At 27.3% G+C, this 23897-nt stretch overlaps 1 protein-coding gene and 1 long non-coding RNA gene across 11 annotated transcripts in view; one reads left to right on the top strand and one right to left on the bottom strand.

Moving 5' to 3' along the window:
- The window catches only part of LOC117179048, a 67336-nt gene that overhangs the window by 25553 nt on the left and 17886 nt on the right, over window positions 1-23897 (top strand). For 7 of the 10 annotated variants that reach the window (XM_033370678.1, XM_033370671.1, XM_033370672.1 and 4 more), the window contains 5 exons: window positions 13395-13542; window positions 15743-15956; window positions 19455-19547; window positions 22660-22897; window positions 22984-23285. In XM_033370678.1, the coding sequence (XP_033226569.1) occupies window positions 13395-13542; window positions 15743-15956; window positions 19455-19547; window positions 22660-22897; window positions 22984-23285 (995 nt within the window). Of the gene's footprint in view, window positions 1-10151; window positions 10339-13394; window positions 13543-15742; window positions 15957-19454; window positions 19548-22659; window positions 22898-22983; window positions 23286-23897 lie in introns of those variants that run through there. The other 3 variants (XM_033370680.1, XM_033370676.1, XM_033370677.1) reach the window with 3 other exon arrangements.
- LOC117179050 overlaps window positions 15752-23897 on the bottom strand; it is a 19960-nt gene continuing 11814 nt past the window's right edge. The window contains exon 3 of the long non-coding RNA XR_004467856.1: window positions 15752-15971. This is a non-coding gene — a long non-coding RNA (uncharacterized LOC117179050). The remainder of the gene's footprint in view (window positions 15972-23897) is intronic.

Genomic DNA, 23897 nt, shown 5'->3' on the forward strand with positions numbered 1-23897 from the left:
CTGAATATAAATCAGTGAAATTTCACAGATTGTGAGTGAAATTTCACTGATACAAATAGCCTCTCTACTGGAATTGTTTAAATTCTTATATCGCCTATATTTGAACATTTTTGTATGAAAGCTTTGAAGTTTGAAAGCTTCTATTAAACAGTTGAACTAACGTCACAGTAGCTTTCCAGCAACTTAGGTAAATTATTTTTTAATCTTTACTTAAAGTTTGTACGAGATAAAGGAGAACGATAAGAACGAAGAAAAAGGTTTTGGCGACAATCGTTTCTCTCTTTTTTTTTAAATGAATTTTCATTCAAAATTTTTCGATCTTTTCCTCCTTTTTAAAACTTTTATGACAGCTTCAATTTTCAGGTAAATTTGATTCACTTTCTCAATTAAAAATAAAATTGAAATTGGAAATTAAATGTATTGAAAATTCGAGTAAAAAGGTTCAGGTACGAGACGATTTGTCCACGGAGACAACTAACTCTTTTCTATGTTGCTTTGCAAATTTACCGGAACTATTTATTATTTACAAAATTTTAATTAAAAAATTAAAAGTTTAGCCATTATCCTACCAATAAATTTGTTTTTGAAGTCAAGTAAGAATGTCTATCCGATGACTCTTTTTTTATGTTGCTTTGTAAATTTTTCAAGAACTAATAACTATTTAAACAATTTTAATTAAAGAATTAAGAGCTAACCCTTTTTTCTACAAGTAAATTTGTTTACGGAGTTAACTAAGAATTTCTATCCAATGAAGCTTATCTATATTGCTTTGCAAATTTACAGGAAATATTAATTATTTAAACAATTTTAGTTGAAAAATTAAAAGTTTAACCTTTATTCTATGAATCAATTTGTTTTCGAAGTCAGCTAAGAATGTCTACCCGATGAGTCTTTTCTATATTGCATTGAAAATTTACAAGAACTATTAATTATTTAAACAATTTTAGTTAAAAAATTAAAAGTTTGTCCTTTTTTCTACGAGTCAATTTGTTCACGGTGTCAATTAAAAATGTCTATAAGATGACTGTTTTTCTATATTGCTTTGCAAATTTACATGAACTTTTAATTATTTAAACAATTTTAATTAAAAAATTAAGAGTTTGTCCTTTTTTCTACAAGTCAATTTGTTTACGGAGTCAACCAAGAAAGTCTATCCGGTGACTCTGTTGTATGTTGTTTTGCAAATTTACAGGAACTATTAATTATTTAAACAATTTTAATGAAAAAATTAAAAGTTTGGCCTTTATCCTACGAATCAATTTGTTTTCGAAGTCAACTAAGAATGTCTATCCGATGACTCTTTTATAGGTTGCTTTGTAAATTTACAATAACTATTAATTATTTAAACAATTTTACTTTAAAAATTTAAAGTTTGGCCTTTATCCTACGAATCAATTTGTTTTCGAAGTCAACTAAGAATGTCCATCCGACGACTCTTTTATAGGTTGCTTTGTAAATTTACAAGAACTATTAATTATTTAAACAATTTTAATTAAAAAATTAAGTGTTTGCCGTTTTTCTGCAAGTGAATCTGTTTACGAAGTCAACCAAGAATGTCTATTCGATGACTGTTTTCTATTTTGCTTTATAAATTTACAAGATATATTAGTTATTTAAACAATTTTAATTAATAATTACAATAATTAACGAAGAATATCTTTCCGATGATTTTTTTCTCTGATGCTTTGAAAATCTACAATTATTAATTATTTTTAAAAATTTTAGCCACATATTTATAAATTGGCTATTTTTCATGGAAGGGGCATCATTTCTTTGCGGAATGAACTAAGGATGTCTTATAATGATCATTTTCCACTTTACTTTTTAAATTTATAATCATTGTTAATCATTCAAATAATTTCCATAAACATATTGAGAGTTGGGGTATTATTCAAAATTGTTTACGAATTTAACTCTCTTTTCTAAGTTATTTGTTAAATTTACCAGAATTATTCATTATTAATTATTGAAAGAAGTTTCATAAAAAGTTTAGAATTTGGCTATTTTTCAACGAATAGGGTCAGTCTTTTTACTAAGGTTTATGTACAATGCAGCTACATACGAGTTTGCTCGGAGTACTCTCATTCACCTAAATATTTGGTGAGATGAGAGGAAAACTGCAGAAAGCCACCTCCCGAGTTTAGTCGGGTTTTCAAAATTCGAGTACACAATCCGGTCATTCGTCGTATATATGGTACCCATGCGAAGTCGTGTATAAATAGAAGTTATTAAAGGAAAAATGATTATCGTGGTATTTTCTTCAACTTCATTTCCAAATACAACATTACAAGTAAATCAGTGGGTCGCGCGCGTAAGAGCTGCTAGTTTGGTTAAAAGTAAATCTTTTTAGTTGAACCTTTCACTATTTTCTTGAAAATTCGTCTTTTTGATGGAACTTAACTGTTTTTTTATTTAAAATAAAAATCTTTATTAGTTGAAAATTCAACTGCTTATTTAAACGTTTTTTGTTCGTTTGAAGATTCATAATTTTAGTTGAAAATTGGTTTTTTGCTGTTGTTTGAAAATTAATTTTTTTAACTGAAAGTTTTACTTTTTGGTTTAAAAATTCATCTCTTTCGATAGGAAATATATATTTTTTGTTAATAGTAGATTGAGTTTTTAACTAATTTTCCAAAATTCGTTTTTTTTGTTGAAGTCAGCTGTTTCCGATTTAAAATTAAAATATTTTTTGCCTGTTGAAAATTTAATTACATACTTGGATGAAAGTTCATCTATTTATCTCTCTGGTTTAACTTATTTTTTAAATTAATTCTTTGAACTGAGAATTTAACTAATCTGTTTATTATTCTTCAAAAGTGAATCAAACTTTGAAAAAATAAGAGGGAAATTGACTTAAAATTAAATTAAAATCATTATAGAAATTTATCACAGATGAAAGAATGCATTTGTCTATAAATAGATTAAAAGACTTGAGACTTATCGATTTCGTAACATAGGCATCGTGACTTCTGGATAATGATATAGTGTCTCCAACCGGAAGACCTCGTGAAGTCGTGAACCATCAAACCGGAACCAGTGCAGAACTGGTTCTGCTAGACCTAGAAGATTTCTCAGATTATGTTTCTCAGACTCATAGAAAATAAAATAGTAGATGAAGAAAATTCGCAACGACTTTGCCAGTCAGCTTTTGCAGACTCCCTTCTCTTTTAACGCCCTCGACTCTTTCTCTAGAAAGAAAACCATCTCTACCTACTACTCATCCTCGTTTGAATACAAAAAACTTACACCTTATTTACAATTTGGGTTGTGAAAGGATTTTTTAATTTTCACTTCATATGGAAATAAGCCCCCCCCCCCCCGTAAAGCTGAAATTAATGCCTAGGTAACAAAGATAGGATCGGTTCACAGGAAGATAAAATCAAGTGGAAAAGGTTAAACCAAAAAAGCTTTTGCGCCAAAGCTACCTGTTGGAGTTCCTCCAAGAGATGTTAGACATCTAACAGGTTCTCCGTAGTGTAAAAATAAAAAGAGATACAGTTTAGCCAAAAAGTTTAAGGAAGGCAAAAAGTCAGGTCCAAAGTCTCTTTGAGGTTTTATGTAAGAATAGTCAGAGTCATCACTAGACATTTTTTAATCGCTGAGTATAATAAAATAGAGGACAAGAATATATTAATAATATATGTATACACATAATGAAATTCTATATTAGATTTTATTGTTATATTTTCTTTTGATGTTCCCTTAATTTTCTTTTGCAGGATTGCTAGAAAATCTGAATTTCGAAATTCACTCACTTTAACTGACTTTTCTATGAGAAATGTTTCATTTTTCCTAACAGTTATAAATTTTCCTTTTAGGTTAAATTTTCAACCAAAGAAATAAATTTTTAACTGAAAAGATAAATTTTCTACCAAAAATATGAAATTTTAATGAAATACATGAATTTCTAAACAAATAGTCAAAGTCTTAACAAAAAAAAAGATGAAATTGAAACAAAACGTATTAGTGAAATTTTCAGTTAAAATAATTAATTTTCAATAAAGGAAAACGAATGTCCAATATAAATAGTTTAGTTTTCAACAAAAGAAAAGAAACTTTCAACCGAAAAGAAAAACAGTTTTCAACCAATAAGATTAATTTTCTACCAAAAAATTGAAAATTGAAAAAACACGAATTTTGAAACAAATACAGTAGACTCTAAGAAACTTCTTGCTACGACACTTCCGGTTTCCCGATTTCTCCTTCGTTCGCTTGCCCTCACTCCTTGTCTCATCATCTCACGTACAACGCATACGCGGCCGCCGGCTACGTCTACTGCGCCGAATGCGGCTTGACGCAGGAGAGAGGGCTATCTAACACTTCCTGTTCGCTTCTCCTGCATCCCCGAAAACGAGAAGTGTCATAGAGTCTACTGTATTAAGCTTTTTAAGATAAAAAAAAGAATTTTCAGTTAAAATCATGTATCTTCAAACGAACAAAATAAATTTTTAACTAATTAATTGCATTTTTTACCAAAAAGATGAATTTCAAACTAAGAAGATTAATTTTCTATAAAAAAGCCGAGTTTCTAACAAAACATCAATTTTTAAATGAAAAATATAAATTTTCAACAAAAAAATGGAATAGTTATATTTTAACCATAAAAAACCAATTTTTTACCAAATAATTACATTTTCAACAAAATAGTTAAAGGAAACGAATTTTCAATCAAAGTAGTTTAATTTTCAACCAAGAAAATGAACTTTCAACCGAAGAAATAAGTTTTCAACTCAGAGGATTAATTTTCAATAAAAAAAGATGAAATTGTAACAAAATGCATTAATTTTGAAATATTAAAATTTGTAACAAACAAAAAAATTTCAGCTAAAATGATAAATCTTCAAGAAACAAAAATTAATTTTTAACAAAACAGATGAAAAGAAAGTCTTTGAATTAAAATGTCGAACCATCGACAAAAAAAAAAGAATGTTTAACAAAGCAGTTACTCTTTCAACTAAGTAGTTGAATTTTCAAACGAAATACATTAATTCTCAAAGAAAAATTGAATAGTTGATTTTTCAACCAGAAAATATTTTATTTTTTAACAGTTGAATTTTCAAATCAAAAGACGATTTTTGAATGAAGAAAGATTTTTCGGAAACTAAGAAAAAATTTGTTATTAAATACATCGAGTTTTAAGCCTAAAGACGAATTTTCAACCAAAAAAATTACTGTTTTGTTCACAATAAATTTGTTGAATTTTCAACAAAATAATAAAATGGTGTGTTCAATCTAATGGTATCTAAAATGGGAGGGAGGGGGGAATTTGAGAAAAATCCTTTACGGTAATTTGTAGATGACCCCTAAACATCAGCTTCAGTTTCTCGACAATTCCCTGACTGTTTCAGGTTTTCCCAGTCATTCCCTGACTTTCTCTGACCAGTTTGAAATATTCTGACTTCCCTGACTTTCCAGAATTCTCGGACCTGTAAGAAGCCTGTTCTGGGGTCTATGATATATACGCATTACTGATAAATGACGTCCTAATGCTGATATCATGGGGCTAATTTTAAATGATAAGATAGTTCTTTTATTTTGAAAGTAGCATTTTCTCTGAGAAAAATAAATACTTTTGGTCTCTATTTTAAGACAAATTTAAACTTAATTCAACATTTTTAAGATTTACTATAATTTTGTATATGGTGTGACCTACCTACGCAACAGAATGTTATGGGAATAAAAGCAGTACTTAAGACTGGAACAATAGCATCCTCTATTGTATTTGTCCTCTGCAGATTGTTCCTTTATGCGAGGTGGTTGCGCTTTATTTATAGGCCACTACCTTTTAGACGACTGTACTTGAACCCGCCTATATAAAAATGAATGTGCCTTTGCTTTCAGAAACAGTAGAAGACTATTTTCATTTATAAAGAATAGAAAGCCAGGAAATATTGCATATTTATTTTTAAAACGAAATATAGTAAATGGTTTAGATTTTAATAAAAAGTTAAAATAATACTTTAAAGTTTTAAAAGGCCAATTATTGTCTTTAAATTCAGTTTATTTCTTAAAAAATAGGAAAACAAGTTTTGTATTCATTTAAATTTCGCGCCCCTCCAAACTAAATTGTGACGTAATAGTGACGTCAAATTTAATTTACAACCGTTTTTAAAGTTTTGAAAATACCCTATTTTAATATATGCCTTTTTAAAGTAATATATGTATGTATATGTAAGTTTAACTTTTAAAAATAGAAATAGAATTAGTGTCAATATTATGATATTGAAAAAAAGCAATTTTTCTAATTAATACTGTATAGAAAACTAGTAACTTATTGAGAATGAATATTTTCTTGTAATGTCATGCTTCGTGGATTCGCAGTTTTTCATCAAGTACTTAAAGAAGAAAATCGAGTCATTTCTTATTGCTGCAAACTCGTCTCTGTTTCGTTGGGTGCCAATTAAGGAATTAAGTACATATGTTTGAATTCCAAAGAACAAAAACAAAGAACACACTCGTCTTTCCATATATCCTTATTTGATTCGATAGAAGACATTTTTAATGTCAGTTGTTTTGTGGATTTTCTAAATTCAATGCAATTCACATACAGGTTTAATTATTAAAGAAAAGAATAAGTTTCTAAAATAATATTTTGAACAATATTTCAAATTTTAAATACTTTTTCAAACAAAACTAATTTAATTTTTCCTTTTCTTAAAAAGTTGCAGCGATGAGATCTTGCATACATTATTGTCAAAAACCTGTTTGGTTGCGACACTACGCTACGTAAATATGACATCTCTTAGCAGCTGTTTATGATTTGTTTATCCTATTAATAAAGATTATGAATTTTCTACATCATCAATTTCGTAAATCAAAATATCCAAATAAGTAAATGTATTCCATGATAAAATTTATTTTTAAATGTTTTCAAACATTATTGCGATAAATGATAACATTTTAATTGTAACAGAGTGTTTAATATTTGGAAATAATCCTGTCCTTAAAATTTAGTTATTTTATTATAATTATTTATAAACTGTTTCACAATTCTAAAGAGATGAGAAAAATAAAATTATTGCACATGAAAAAAATTATCTGTACTGGTAAGAGAAAAGTTGCCGGTATCGATAATAAGATTTCTGGGCATTTTTTGATGATTTAAGTTTTATTTAAAAAGATTAATTTTTATTTCTAAATATTTCATATGTCGGAAAAAAATCTGTTTTCTAAATTTAAATCAGTAGGATTTTATTGATTTTCAGTGAAAATCCTTCCTGGTTTTAACTAGTGTCCCATTAAGTGACATTACATTATGAATCCGTAATCATTTTTGCGACTGTTTGGTTGAAAATTAAACTGTTTTGGTTGAGGATTACATTTTTTGTAGAAAAAATTCGTCTTTTGGCAGAATTCAACTGATATTGATTTACAATGAAAATATTTTTTACTTGAAATATCACCTATGAAACTTTTTTTGAGAATATCTTCATAGGTTGAAATTTAACTGCACTTGCTTGAAAGTTGAACTACTTTGTTCAAAAATTATTTTGTCGGTTAAACACTCGCCTCTATCGTAGAAAATTTAACTATTTTATTGGAATTTTCTTTACATTCTCATCATTTATGATTAAGAAAGTATTAGAATTGTCCGAAATTTGACACCGCAGTTTTTCAACGGATTTCCCCGTTTCGAGACCCCATGAATCCGAAAATCAAGTTTTTACGATGGCGACTGTCTGTCTGTCCATCCGTCCGTCCGTCTATAAACACGATAACTCTCGACAAAATGAACAGACCAAATCAATCTTTTGCACACTTTTTTAGGTTCTAAAAGAAAGGACAAGTTCGTTATTTTTTATAAAAGTTTAAAAAGTGAGCCCATTCTCGACAAAAAGAAAATTCTCAGAATTATAGAATTTAATGATTTTTTTTAATCAATCGAAAATCAAAATTTTAAGCCAAACATCGCACGATACAAAAAAAGTCAAGAAAATAAAAACATTGCTTTTTGCAAGCCCTACAAGATTATCATACCAAATTTTTGGATTTTCTTGGAAAATCAAAAATTCAAATTTTGATTACAAAAAATATAATGAAAAATTCAAATTTTCATTTTGTGGTCAAACTATGTAGGATACGAGAAAAGATGAATTAACAAAAATTGTGATCCTAAAAAAGATCTACAATTTCGTTAAGAATCACTTCTTGATGGAATGCATCCTTTTTATTTTATTCGTGAAAAATAACATTGGAAATAAAAATAACAAAAAATTTGTGGAAAAACGACAAAAGTTACGAAAATAAAAGTTTTAACAAAACCTGTTTACAAATTTATATCAAAAATCAAGCGCGCAGCGCGAATATTACAATGACAATGTGTACCTCAAAGCCTACAGAGCTTTGAGAAACTTAATCTTTGATTATGCTTAATTAAGTAGACAATTCAGAATATGAAGATGCATATAAATACTGCCATTTAAAAGAACTCTTTTTGATAAAGTTTTACGCAAGCATTCCAAATGCAAAGAATAAATATCCGAACGCGAAGCGCGAGGTGTAATTATGCCCGAGCGCGAAGCACGAGATGCAACAGACTCGCGCCCTAGGCGCGCTCAAATTTGCGAGCGAATCGAGCCGCGCGCATGACGCACGACGCAGGCAGATTTTTTTAGTGAAAATTATTTTTTTGCAACGAAAATGTAACTATTCCATTACAGGTTGAAAATTCACATTTTGTAGTTGAAAATGCACGTAACTGGTTAAAAATTAGTATTTTTTATAAAAAAATTAATCTTCTTAGTAGAAAATTCGTGCATTTGTATGAAAATTGAACTTTTTTTTAATAATTCATTTTTTCATTCGTCTTTTTTAACAATTTTTGGTTTCAAATAAAAATATTTGTTGGTTGAAATGTAAAATAATTACATTTTTCGTCGAAAATCCAACTACTTAGTCGAAAATGGAAGTACTATTAAAAATTCATTTTTTGTTGTTGCTTTCCTTTTGATTCAAAAACTTTTGTATGCTGTTAAAAATTTCACTATTTTGCTAAAATTTAATTTTTAATTGGTTGAAATTTAATCTTCTTGTTTGAAAATTCTTTATTTTTTTATACAGGTTCATCCATTTATTTGAAAATAAATTTACTTTGTTGAGATTTTATGTATTTTGTTAAAAATTTTATTTTGAAATCTATATTAAAAAACTATTTTGTTGGAAATTTTTCTTTTTTTGTTGTTGAAAATTAACTTCTTAACTGCAAATGAATCTGTTCCGTGTTTGGCAGAAAATTAGTCTTTTCTGGTAGAATACGAAGCGTCCGTTAAAAATTAGTATTTTATGGTAACAAATTAATTTTTTTTAACTGTAAATATAACTTTTGCCATTTTGGGTTAAAAATTTTATCTTCTTTTGATAAAAATTCATGTATTTTGTTGAAAATTCGTACTTCTTGGTCAAAAATTCTTTTTCTTTGAAAATTCATTTTATTGGGTGAAGACTCCTCATTTTACTTGAAAATTAATTTCTTTGGTGAAAACTGTAACTATTATGTTGAAAATGTATGTATTTTGTTAAAAATGTATACTATTATTGAACACTAATTTCTTTGATTAAAAATCGAACTATTTTATTGAAAAGTAATTTATTTTTGTTACAAATTAATTTTAAACTGAAAATATTACTATTCCATTTTTGATTGAAAATTTTTCTTTTTTAGTTCAAAATTCAACTATTTGATTCGGAATTAATGTTTTCATTCAAGATTTATCATCAAAGTTGAAAATTTATAACGATCAGGGAAAATGAAAAATTTGTCAGTGAAAGCCTGATTTTATTTTGTTTTTGAAATTGGTATTTTGTAGCACCTCTGTTTTTTTAAATAAAGTGCCCCAAAATTAATTGTATTATTGGCGAAGAAAATATGAGTTTGAATGAGGATGAAAAGTGTGATAATGTCCTGATTTTCCGATGAAGCCTCATTTTTAAAAGGTAAATAGTTCAAGATTCTAGACTAGAATAAAAAGTAGGTAGGGTGGAGGGCCTAGAAAAGGTTGTTACGCCACTGAATCCCACTTCTTAATTTTTGTCATGTGATCGAAAACATACACATGTAAACATACTGCATCCATTGCATTGTTTCGTAGCGGTGGCGCAAGTAGGTGTGGGTGGGTAGGGACTAGGGTATAGTGTAGTGGAGGAGAGAAAGAACACTTGGGTTGACAAGGAAATTTTTAAGTTACATTAGATCATCTAGCAGGGTGTGTCTTTACACATTCTGAATAGATATCGCGTAATTTCGGAGCGTCTCGGTCCTCCATTAAATAATGTTGATTGCTCGCCTGCAAGCTTATTATTCACATGCGCAAGAAATCGATCATTCTATCGCCATGTAAGGTTAGTTGTATCCATTCTCTCTATTTCGTTATATTTCCACCAAATGTCAGCCAAAAGTCACGGTAAAAGTCCACTTTAAATTAATTTTAAACAAATATGTTAAAGTCTATAACCTTAAATATCAGTGTCTGATTTTTGTTTCCATTTTTTTTATTGTTGGGTTGTGTAGTGTTGTGAATGAAGGTTGAGAAATATGACTATCAATGGGAATTTGTGGAATTTGAATTATGTGTTGTCGATAACAGTATAATGTTCATTGGAGTGGGTCATTCTGGACTAATTAAATACTAATTATTTTCTGTTAATTATCTAGAATATAGAAGCTAAATTTCTAATTTTATCGTAAGTTATTGGTATTCAATATTTAAAGAATGACTAGATAATTTTTGATCTGTCAGCACTGAAAGTACTCGAGAGAAAACACGTATTTCCTGGAGAAAGTATTTCCACATTACTTGGATTTGTTATTTTCTGTTGAACAAATTCTGTCTTGTCATTTAATTTTTAATTTAAAAGTTTGCACACATTTATTTGAAGAATAATCTTTGAATAATTTAAGGGAGGCTAACAATATTTTTTAGGTCTATACTTCAACCTATTTTTTCCATTTTATTATTTAAAAATTATGAAATGTTAGGTAACAAAATATCTCGAAAATTTTGTAATCGTTGTTGATGAAATCTTGATTAGATTTCCATTACTTGAAGTTGTTTTATATCTTAAATTTGACATTTTTACAATTAAATCTACAAACAATTCTTGTTAGTAAGAAAAATTATAGAAAACTTTATATAAATTGAGAAAAATTTGTGTTTTTAATACTCTCGCATTTAAATTGAAACTTTCAAATTATCTAATAGATTATTGGAAATATACTTGTTTTAGTAGTAAATTTTGTAATTAGAAATTTATAAGATTTCAAAGATGACAACATTTTTAGTAATTAAAGTTTTTCGGTTTTATTAACGTTTTTACCGGAAATGTACATTTTTAAACAAAAATTATTAGATTTTGAAGGTTCATAATTTTTAAACCATTTTAGGTTATGTTGGTATTTTACGCGTTTTACATAGAAAATTTGTATATTCTCAAACCAAAATCATCATACTTTAAAAAAAAATTTAGAATACTTCAACTATTTTTGATTATGTTAGTGTTTTTGTCGGAAGTTATAAATCTTTGTGATAAAAAAAATATATTTCAAAGAATATTTACTATTTTGTAACAAATGTAGGTTGTGTTGGTTGTGCTTCACCTTAAACTCGTATTTTTAAACAAAAATAATTATATTTAAGTCCAGTGATTTTGTTTAATAATATAATTTACAAGCTTGAATATATTCGGATTCTATTATTATTTTTCGTCGGAAATGGACATTTTCATGCAAAAATCCTTTAATTACAAAGAAGATTAATAGTTTTTAACAATTTTAAGTTACATTGGATAAAATTAGTTATTGAATTTTTAAGTGTTGCAAATTCAATGTTTTCCTTTCTTCAGTTTTCAACAGTTTTAAATTTAACTTTTAAAAATTATACTCTTGAAAAAAGATTAAAATTGAAAATTTCATTTTGAACTGCTGCAAACCCAAGAAAAAATGAATAGTGTATTAAAAGCTAGTGCTGAAAATATAATATTTACATAATTTAATATATAAACATTTCAATTCATAAACATTTTTTCAACGTCGATTTTTTCGAAAATGGGTCTCCATTGGAAAATAAATATTTTTCCGAATTAATTGCCATCCAAAGGACTCTCAATATTGAATGTATGAGATTTAAAACAAGATTTTAGTTCTGACATATAATCTTGATAATAAAAAAAACATTAGTTTTGAAAGAAGATTACATTCTTAAATAATTGTTTGTTAGGTTATGTTAGTGTTTCTCATATAAAATTGCCATTGTTAATAAAAAATCGTTATATTTCAAAACATATTTACAATATTTGAACAATAATAGGGTATGTTATGATTTTTCACCGGAAATCGGTTATTTTAAATCAAAATCATTGCCTTCGAAGTCAAAAATTAAGCTTACAGTATTAAACAACTTTAGGTTATGTTAGTGTTTTAGTCGAAAATATCAATTTTCATCAATTATCCAAAATGTTGTCCTTGCTTTTCTTGTATCTTATTTTAGATAATATATAATATGAAATACAAAAATTTATTAATTTTATAGCAACTTTAGATAATAATTAACAAATTAACAATTTGAAACTGAATTGTTTGAAATAAACAGCCTCGAATCGTGAAAATTTCAGAAATTTAATTTTCGAACGTTACAATTTCGATTGTTCTATTATTAGCATTTTTAATTTGTATAATAAAATTATATAAAAGATTTATTTGATTAAAGTGAGTTAATTTTTATCATTTTTAATTTTAAAATAACATGATTAAATTCAAATTTTCTATTTTATATCTATTTATCTATTTTTTTCGAAAAAAATTTAATATAAATTTAATTAATATAACGTACCTCGTAAAGGTATGTAGAAAATATGAAAAACCAACAACTTTTTCACTAAAAAAGGTAGATAAATAGCTAAATAAACCATTTGAAAAAATTATATTGTTATTTATAAATTAATAATGAACAACTAACTTATTTTTATAAAATTAATCTTTTCTATAGAATTTTTATAATGTGGATACGCATACTTTAAATTTAAAAATATATCAATTATATTATTACATAATTATATTATTTATTATTATTAGGTTTAGTAATATTATATTATTGTTAATGCAATATTGTAATATTGTAATGTTAAGGCTCACCGTCAATTGGCTTAATTAAAGTATCACTTTTAATGTGTTTGTAGACCAGGATATTAATAAATTGAATTTATTATTATTAAAAAGTATGAAGTAAATAAGCTAAAATTTAATTATGTAGAAAAACAACAATTTATTATCTATGAACTAGAAAAAAATACTTTGAATTGATTACAATGAATCAGTTCTGTAAGTATATTAAAATTATTAATTCTGTGCTTTTTGTTGTTAATATTAAAATATTCTAAGTGCCTATCATTTTTTATTTTAGGTGCTGGCAAGGGAAATACGACAATGGAGGATCCGCAGACACCAGGCTCCGATTGCAATTCCAACCCGGCCACAGATCCTATTTCTCAAGATCTTATTGGTTCTGAATTCGTTCAGGACAATTCTGAGTACCAGTGGTTCATAGACAGGTGAATAACAACTTCTTTTTCATAAAAATCGAGGCTCAGACCAAAAATGGAATTATTCAATTTTTTTATTTTATTTTGAAAGAAAAACAATTTTTGAATGAAGTAGTTAAATTCTTAACCAAAGAGATTTATCTTCAAACAAACAAAAAAATAATTTTTAATAAATAGATGAATTTTCAAGCAAGAAGATAATTTTGTTTACCAGAAAGGATGAATTTTCAACAAAATATATGAATTATCAACCAAAAAGTTGAATTTGTTCAAGAAAATGGTAGGATTGTTAACGAAATAGTTGAATTTTTAACCTTCGAATCTGAATTTTCAATAAAAAAAAGTTCATTTTCAACCAAGAAAGATGACTTTTCTACCAAACAAAATGAATATTCAATCCAAACTGATGAATTTTCTATACGAAAAGACGAGTGTTTAACAAAATTTTACAATTAAAAAAATAACTTTCAACCGAAAATAGTTGGATTTTTTTAAAGGATACTATTAATTCAGTTAACATTTAAGCGAACAAACAAGGAAAAGGAGAAGTTTCTAATACAAAAAGGGGGAAAAGGAGAAATTATTTTAAAAAACGGAGTTGTTAAAAAAATAGATCATACAAATAAAGGAATTTTATCTATCTCTGTCAAATGAAGGCGCATATTAAAAATTGGTTTAATAAAATTAAACCTAAATTGAAGAAATTCCAGCTGAATGTAAAGAAGAAATTATTTACCCTTAAAGGGCACACTTCCGTTAAATTACATAAAGAGCATAGTGGGTGTTAGGCACCCAAGGGTATTCAAACGTGTGCTGTGCCGACCTGATTGGATCGTTTTTTTTTACAAGAAAATCAATTAATGAGCTAGTTTAAGGAGAAAAAGGTTTCATAACAGTTTTTGGAATTAAAAGTAGTTAAAAAAATCCTTGATGGAGAAAAAATTTAAAAATTACTTCTTTCACTCTAAAATTCATAACTTTTTAAGTTTTTGATATTTTTAACTAAAATTTTACTTGAATATTTCCGAGTTACGGCGCTTTAAAAGTAAAATTAATCTTATAGTGTTCATTCCAAAGAAGGTATTTATTGTAAAAAATAAAAGCTTCAATTCTAATATTCCAGCTAATAGTAAAAATAAAGAAGGGATTAAAAGTCGATATTTTATATTGTTTAATCGAGGAATAACTATTGGGATCTGAAATCTTGGATGCGCCACTGTCGCCAACTCGTGAAACCAGATAGCATTTAAAAGTTGCATTTTAAATTGGGCTTAGAAATAATTTCATGATTGTGTTTACTAGTTTAAAACAATAATTGAGAACAAAACATTAAGATGTATCGGAAACTAAGTGATGCATATAAAATTTTCATCGTATTTAGTGAAAAATCTCATTTCTTGTTAAAACTACTTTTGGCAACAAAATAATTATTTTACTATGCCATATAAGTTTCAACACACCATAAGCTAAAATGAACTTCAGTTAATGCATATAGCAAAATATTTGGTTAAAAATACGCAAAAAATGTAAATTATAACCGATCATAAATCAAATACGAATTCTAACCTAACTTTTAAGTTATAACTTTTTAGATAGAAAATATTCCATGTATAGATTAATAAAAATTTCTTTCAAGTTCACTTTTATGTCAAGGAACAGTTTTAACAAAAAACCGTGTTTTTTCGATGTATACCATCAGAATTCCAGATGTAAGACTTAGTTTCCGATAAATCTGAATTGTTTTCATCCACTTATCATTTTAAACTATGCAAAATAATAAAAAATTGTTTTTAAGTGCATATTAAAATGCATCTTAAAAATCCAACCTGGTTTTACGAGTTTGCATTTTGGCCGCATTGAAAAAATAGATGGCGTATTGCAAAGCAAAGCAACGGATTTCAATATCAGGAGGAGTTAATATTAATAAACTAAATAATTACCAAACCTGCCAACTGTAATAGGTATAACTATAAAAAATTTCGAACTTTATTTGAATAATGATTCATAATCCAGATCCAGTTGTTCTTGATCACATTCCAAATATAAAATATAATAATAAATGCCTTGAAATCTTTCAAAAACGTTTGGAATCTTTTAAAATACCCTAAGGTAAATGGAAATGCAATTACAAATGCAGAAGGTTGTTGTGATTGGAATATAAGCGGCGGAGCTTATTTATTTCAATAATCAGTGGAACGTCTTTTCTAAGTTACAGAGATGGAGGACTACATGTTCACCCTAGCGTTCTTTCCTCACTCTCTGCTTCCTACACTCGAGATGACCTGGGCTACTATGATGACCTTGCACGAAACCTGGATGCCAATTTGGCAGAAGTTGACATGGAGAGCTTTCGCACCGCTGATATTCACACCCTCCTCACAGCTCTGCCAGTCATGTGCACGGAACCAGTTCAACATTCGGAGGTAAATCATTTATATCTACAATTTAAAATCAATCAAATTAATCCAAATCCCGAAAAAATTCATGTTCATTCCCATATCAGTGATGGGTAAGTTGCCTCTTTAATTGAAGTGCTTATCGTTATCGTTACCTTTTCAAAATGTAACTTTTTCTTAGTTACTTTTTCAAACAAAAATTCATTAATGTTACTTTTTTAGTTACTTTTGTATTTTAGAAATATATTCTAAGGAAAATATACAGTAAACTTCGAGATATCGGTGTATATCTTTCTGAATATCACCTAAAACAATGAATGTTTTAGAAAATGTTGAATTTCAGGGTGAGAGAATAATTCTAATTTTCCTATTGGGAATGGTTAAACTGCGATGCGCCACCTGGTGACAAACATTCGAACTAGAAATAATGGGCACGATTTTAAAGATGCATTTTAATTTTGTGCATAAAAGTGTTTTAACCTTTTTTTTTGAGTTTAAAGTATTTACTTGATAATAAAAATAAGTCTATCGGAAACAAAGTGTTTCAGATGGAATGTACATATTATACAGTGAAAAGCCACACATTTACATGAATATTTATCTAAAAAAAAAGAATGATTGTTCTCTTTATTGTGATTTTCAAAAGATTATAAACTTAAACGGACTTATTTTGAAGCAAAAATGAACTCAAAGTAAATTTTTATTAATTTATACATGAAATATTTACTTTTTAAAAATCTGATCTAAAAATTAGGTTAGAATTCGTATTCAAATTCCAGTCGTCTATCATTCGTATTCTTGGCATGATATGGATAAAATTTGTCGCTACATACATGAATTAAAGTTTATTTAAGCTTGCAATGCATTGAAACTCACATGCAATAATGAAATAATTGTATTTTTTTTAAACCTATTTCACAAAAATGTGTTTTTTCACTGTGCAAGATGAAAATTCTATCTAAAACTATTTGTTTTTGATGAATATTTGTTTTTAGTATTCAATCATTGTTTTTACTTCACAAAAAAATCGTAAAAACACTTTTATATAAAAATTAAAATGCATGTTTAAAATTGTACCTACTTTTCTAGTTCCGCTTTTTGACACCATGTGGCGTAATGGTAGACCACCATTCCCAATAATGGGCTACAAATTTGTATAGCTCTGGAAACTACCTTTTTCTTTCTAACAGTGTTTCTTTACCTTGATCTAGTTCAGACTCCCAGTTCTGAAACATTTACAACTTCATAGGGAGAACAGAAAATGTTAAATATTCAGTTAAAAAATTAATTTTCAACAAAATAGTTCAATTTTCAACCAGAGATGAATTTTTAACGAAAAGATGAATTTTCAATTAATAAGACTAATTTACAAAATATTTGAATTTCCAACTAAAAATGGAATGATTAAATTTTCAGTTAAAGAAATTAATTTTCAAACAAAATTAAAAGTGAATTTGTAATAAAATACTTACATTTTCAACCAGAGATGAATTTTCAATCAAAAAAGATGATTTCTCAAAGAAAAATGTAACCATTGATATTTCTACAAAAAACAATGTTTAATTTGAAATCCAAAACATTTGATTTCGACCAAAAAAGACGAAATTTTAAACAAATATTTGAATTTTCAACTGAAAAAATTAATTTTTAACCATAAATGGAATAGTTAAATTTTAAGATAAATATTTAATGTTTACCAAAAAACAACGAATTTTCAGCTAAATTAATTAATTTTCAACTAAAATGATGAATCTTCGACAACAAATTGAGTTTTTAACAAAAGAGTGAAGCTTTGGAATTTCTACCTATAAACATAAATTTTCAACCAAAAATATTAACTTTCTACAAAAAAAGACTAATGACAACACAAAAACACGAATTTTAAACAAAACAATTAAATTTTTAGGCAAAAAAGATGAATTCTTAACGAAAAATGTAAGCATTGATATTTCAAACAAAGAATATTGTAATTTTAAACTCATAACAGTTGAATTCGACAAAAAAAGATAAGTTTTCAACTAATTAATTGAATTTTCAAGTGAAGAAGATTAATTTTCTACCAGAAATGGAATAGTTAAATGGTCAGTCAAGAAAATAAGTTTGAACGAAAAAAAAAATTCAACAAAAGAGATAAATTTTCAACTAACTTCAACCACAAAAAATAACTTTTAACTGAAGAGTTTAGTTTTTTAACCAAGCTGTTAAATTTTCAACTAAAAAGATTTATTTTTAAACCAAGAAATTAATTATCTACAAAAAAGACAAATCTTCAACCAAATAAATACATAAATTTTCAATCAAAAAAGAGAAATGTTCAACCTCATAGTTTAATTTTCAATTAACAACTATATATTTTATACCAGAAATTGACTAGTTTAATTTTCAGTTAAAAAGTTCATTTTTAACAACAAAAAAGAATTTTAAACAAAATAATTCAACTTTCAGTCAAAAAAATTTAATTTATAAATCAAAACTAGTTTATTTGAACAAAAAATACGAATTTTCAACAAAAAGAGATTAATTTTCAACCGAACAGTTACATTTACATAAAAAAAGATTAAATTTCTACCAAAGGAGATGAATTTTCAATCTAGAAAGACGATTTAAACAAAAGAATTAAATTTTTAACCAAGAAAGATTCTTCAGTAAAAAGAGACAAAAAATCTCAACAATTGAAGGCAGAATAGCCGAATTTTTAGCCGAATAGAATGATTTTCTAAAAAAAATGGTTAAATCGTGAAAAAAATAATTGAATTGCTAACCATGTAATAAAATATTTAATAAAAAAAGATGAATTCTCAACCAAAAAGAGTTGGATTTTTAATCAAAAGATAAATTTTCAACTAAAATGATGAAACTTTAACTGGAATAGTTGAATTTAGGATAAAAAAAATCAATTGTCAACTAAATCGTAAAAAAAGGACTTGTGAGCTATATTTCAAAAGTAACTAAGAAAGGAACAATTTTGATAGTTACTGTCACTGAAATAATGTGACCAGTTACCAATTCCTTACTTATTTCCAAAAGTAACTTCTTTACCGCTCTCTTTACCAAAAAATGTAACTATTTCAAGTAGTCAATAGAAACTAGTTATTTCCCATCACTGGCGCTAAATATCAAATTCAATATCAATAATCCAAACCAAAATCTTATTTACATTCTAAAGAGAACCCAACTTAAAAGATAGTTCTACTTTCCTGATATTTTATTCTGCTAAAATGATTAATTTATTTAAAAGGACCTTATAAAACAGAATCTCTTATAAGATAAAGTTGGTTATTAGATTCAAGAAATGTTTACTTTGTCTTGAGCTACGAAACATGAATCACGATCCGTTTTCAGATCATTCATTTTTCGCATGAATTGAAAAAAAATAGAATAGGCTGACATGAATAGTCTGAATAGATGCTGTGAGATTTTTATTAGTGTTTTTAATTAATGCACGTAAAGAAAAATTCAAAACAATCAGACTCCTGTGAATAAAACCGAGATGTAGTTTGATTTACGAGTCTTATTTTGGAACAGTTTAACTACCAAAGGGAACGGTATGCCAGTATTTCTGGATCCGTCATGGAAAAACTTGACATCGGTTCCCCAATCAGTCCCCATACCAGTCAGGTATGAAAACGACTGCTCAAGCTTTTGGGAAAAGCTTTTGGAAATTTGGAAAAAATTTGAAAAAATTTAAATTGGCATTGAAAAAAAAATTTGGAAATCCATTTCACTTTATTGTATATTAAATTAGAGACTAGTAAACTAGACTAGGAATATAGGTTTATTAGAAAAAAATACTTTGGCTAACTTTTAGCGTGAATAAAGAAAATCATAGAACTTAAATTGTCCAAGTGAACCAAAATTTAGGGACCGCTTTTCTTTTTTATCTTTAAAAGTCGCAAACAGTATTTTTTCAACTAAATTTATACAAGTAGCGTGTTTTTTGCTTCTATTTTAATGTAAAAGGGGTTTCGAAATTTTCAAAATGACTGAATTGCCAACATTTTTGCATGATATCGATATGTCCAATCATGGATCTTAAAACATTAAAAGCTTTCGATTATTTTGCTTAATAAACTGGTGAACTGCGAGTTTGATAGTTTTGAAATCTAATGCATGGCGTGAGCTTTACACCGCAAAATTGCATGTTACTAATTAATTTTACTCTCACTGCAGTAACGTTAAATACTTGTTGTCTTTAATTTTAAGAACGAATATATTAGAAGCCTTCTGAACTCTAATGCTTTCAAATTTCATCGCTTTCAGATGTGGATCCTTCAGAGTTAAACACTTAAGAATTTTTAACTTATTTTCCTCTAAATACTTATTCTGGCCACTTTAAATCATTCTTTTTCATTCAGTCAAAAATGACATATTCCCCGGTTGACTTTTAATCGTTAATAATAATTATTTAATACTTATTGTTTTATTATATAAATTTTCAAAAGAATCCAACCTTTTAGATCTTTCAGAGCTCAAAATTCTCTCCAAACAGGGGAAATAGAGTGATTTTTCAAGAAAACAGGAGAATACATTATTTTAAATAACATTTTTGCACCAAAAAAGATGAGTTTTCCTCAAAAAAGTTAATTTTCAACCAAAAAGGTGCATTTACAGAAAAGAAATGGCTTTTCAACAAAAAAATTGAATTTTTGACCAAATATTTGAATTTTCATCCTCCGAAGATGAATCTTCAACCAAGTGATCGAATTTTCAAACAAAACTGATTAAAATTTATACCAAAAGCAGTTGTATTTTCAACCAAATAGTCAAATTTTCAAGCGTAAAATGCGAATCTTTTCGAAGACAGTTAAATTTTCGAAAACAAAAAAAACTTTTTTAACAAAAGATAAATTTTAAATCTTTCTATCCAAAAAGACGAATATTCAACAAAAAGAGTTGAATTTTCTACCAAAAAAGATGACTTTAAAAATATATAGTTGAATTTATAACCAAAAGATATTAGTTCTTAATCAAAAATATGAAAGTAGATTTTTTAAATAAAAAGAACTAATTTTCAACCAAAAAGATGGGGTATTAAGAAAATAGTTGAATTTTCAACTTAATAATTTAATTTCAACATAATAGTAGAACTTTTCAATAAAAAAGAATTCACTGTCAACCGAAAAAGACGACCTTTCTTTCAAAAGATGAATTTTGAATCCACAAGTACCAATTTCCTATCTAAAAGTACGAAAAATTCAACAAAACAGTTAAATTTTGAACCAAGAGAGAAGAATTCTAAACAAAAAATATAATAGTAGAGTTTTCAATTAAAAATAATATACTTTCAAACAAAAATAATTTAATTTTCTTATTGGGCAAAGGGACATTTTCTTGAAAAAAGGGGGAAAAGAGGAATTCTATAAAAAACGGGGAATAGTAAGAGTTGGTGTTTCTTTACATGGGCTTTAGAGTCCAGTAATCAAAAAACTTTTTTTTTTTAATTAGACGTTTCGACTTATGTGGGAGCCCTCTTCAGGTAATTAGTTCTAAACAAACCAAAATTTTACATTTTAATTAATATGCTTTCAATACAATGTCAGTGAAGAAAAAATTATTTTATCAATTAAATTCTAATTATGTATCTTTTTTATGTATAATTGTTTTTTTTCTATTAGAAATACAATAAGTTTTCCAATATTATAAAATAAAAAATATACAGTGAAATCTAATTATTTGTGAATAATTGCAACTAATTCTCAATTAAACATAAAAAAATTAATTATAGAATCATGTGGTCCAAAAAAAGATCATGAATAGTTCGAATACTGGTTTATAAAATAGTTTTTGGTTATCCGTAATTTCACTAATCTCATCAGTTTTTTTCCTTTTTTATTAAAAAAAACTGACGAGATTAGAGAAATTACGGATAACCAAAAGCTATTTTATAAACCAGTATTCGAACTATTCGTGATCTTTTTGTGCGTTCATTAATTATTTTATGTCTGATTGTGAATTAATTGCAATTATTCACAAATAATTAGATTTTACTGTATATTTTTAATTTTATAATATTAGGAAACTTATTGTATTTCTAACCCACAGAAAATAAAAAAAAAACAATTATACAGCAAAAAGATAAACAATTAGAATTTAATTGATAAAATTGTTTTTTGTTCACTGACATTGTGTAAAAAGTATTTTACTTAAAATGTACAATTTTGGTTTGTTTAGAAATAAATCACTGAAGAGGACTCCAACATGAGTTCAAAAGTCGGATTGAAAAAGAACGTTTTTTAATCAGACTTTACCCTTAAGCCCATTTAAAGAAACACCAACTAATTTAATACCAGAGGGTCAATATAATTCCAAATCATGAATATTAAGAGTGTTAGATCTGATAGATTGAATTAAATTGCAAGTTACCTATGTGATTACTATGCTAAATATCTAGAAAGGAAGTTTTTGTTCTTAAATATAAAGGATACTTTAGTATTTGAACGATATATTAACACAAAATTTAAATTCTTAAAAAAACATTCATTTCTGAACGAAAGAGCGAGACGATATTTATGACAAAAGTAAAAACAAGTCCAAAAAATTTCCAGTTTTTTTTTAAATGCCCGGCTTTTTCCCTGTTCTCAAAATTCCAGGCTATTTTCCGATTTTCCCAGTCAGTGACCACCCTGTGCTATTTAATTTAAATACTTTCGCATGAACGTTACTGCAGTCACAGGGTCAAAATACAAACTACCTAGGAATTTTATCATTTGAATCCTCCTGCCTTTTGAAGGGAGAAGAATCTGCCTGTTCGACAACGGACACAATATCGATCTGCAAATCCTCGCTTTTGTTTTCCCCGGTGAAAGAAACCCCCGTATTGCCACCTGGTGCAAGTTATAGCGTCGATTCCTTGGATTGTGAAGACATGTTGCTCACGTGCCAGACGAACAACAAAAACAATTACACGATCGCCTTCGAAGGCAGCATAGCCATGTATTCCGATGGCTCACAGGACTTTGAAGGCCATGGTGAGTTGATTTTCGCCCTTACAACTTAATATCTGCACTGTGCCTTGGCAAGAACACGCAAATAGCTTTCATGCTTCTATTTTCAGACAAGCAAAAAGTGTACGAAGCACCAGAGACTTATTGCAATAAAGCGTTGGACTTAAAAAATATCTTAAATTTATCTATGGCATGTTCCGATTCGAAAATTTACACGACCTGGAGTAATCTGAAACACTCGTCCATCAATAAAGCAATGACTCGACATCCCTCTGGAAATAATAATACTATTCCGAATTTCTTGCAAGGAACCGGAAACGTCATTCTAACCACGGCGAAGAGGAGTCAGAGTCTGCCAGATTTATCGAGGACGCACGAACTTCAACAGATGAATGTTCCCCTCAATTTTTCCGTAAGTTCAAGATGCTTTTGATCAGAGTTCTGATTCCAAAATCATTTATTTTAAAACAACATCAGGGTGTCTACTAATTTTCGCACAACAAATTCACGATGATTTCCGAGTTTTTTTCTCCGGTTCTAAATATAAAACCTATTACAAGAAGAACGAATAAAACGCATTTTACAAAAGTTTTTCTTAATTTTATGTATTGTGATATCTTATAATATTTAAACAAAGTGATATTTGTGTAATGTATGGTGTTAACTAAAAATGAATACAATTAAATTACAATTCTTTGAGACATTTCAGTATGCTACAGTGGACCTCTTCAGTTAATTACTCAGACTTATTTTTAAATATAATTTGGAAAATGTAATATAATTTAGATATCTTAATTATCTGCGCAGATTTGATTAACATGTCACTTGTTATGAGAAACATCTTTGGTTCAATTTTTTTAGTATTCTAATTGGTAAATAATTTTTAGTTATATACGTTTTTAACGTGTTTGGTATTAGCAATTAATTATTGAAGAGTAATTACAAACAAAATATTTCTAATCTATTATTATGTTTCTTTCAATATAATTACATGTGTCTGTAACATATATTATTTAATGTAAAA

This window comes from Belonocnema kinseyi, chromosome 8 (genome assembly GCF_010883055.1).
Source record: "Belonocnema kinseyi isolate 2016_QV_RU_SX_M_011 chromosome 8, B_treatae_v1, whole genome shotgun sequence".
In the NCBI taxonomy this organism is placed as follows: domain Eukaryota; kingdom Metazoa; phylum Arthropoda; class Insecta; order Hymenoptera; family Cynipidae; genus Belonocnema; species Belonocnema kinseyi.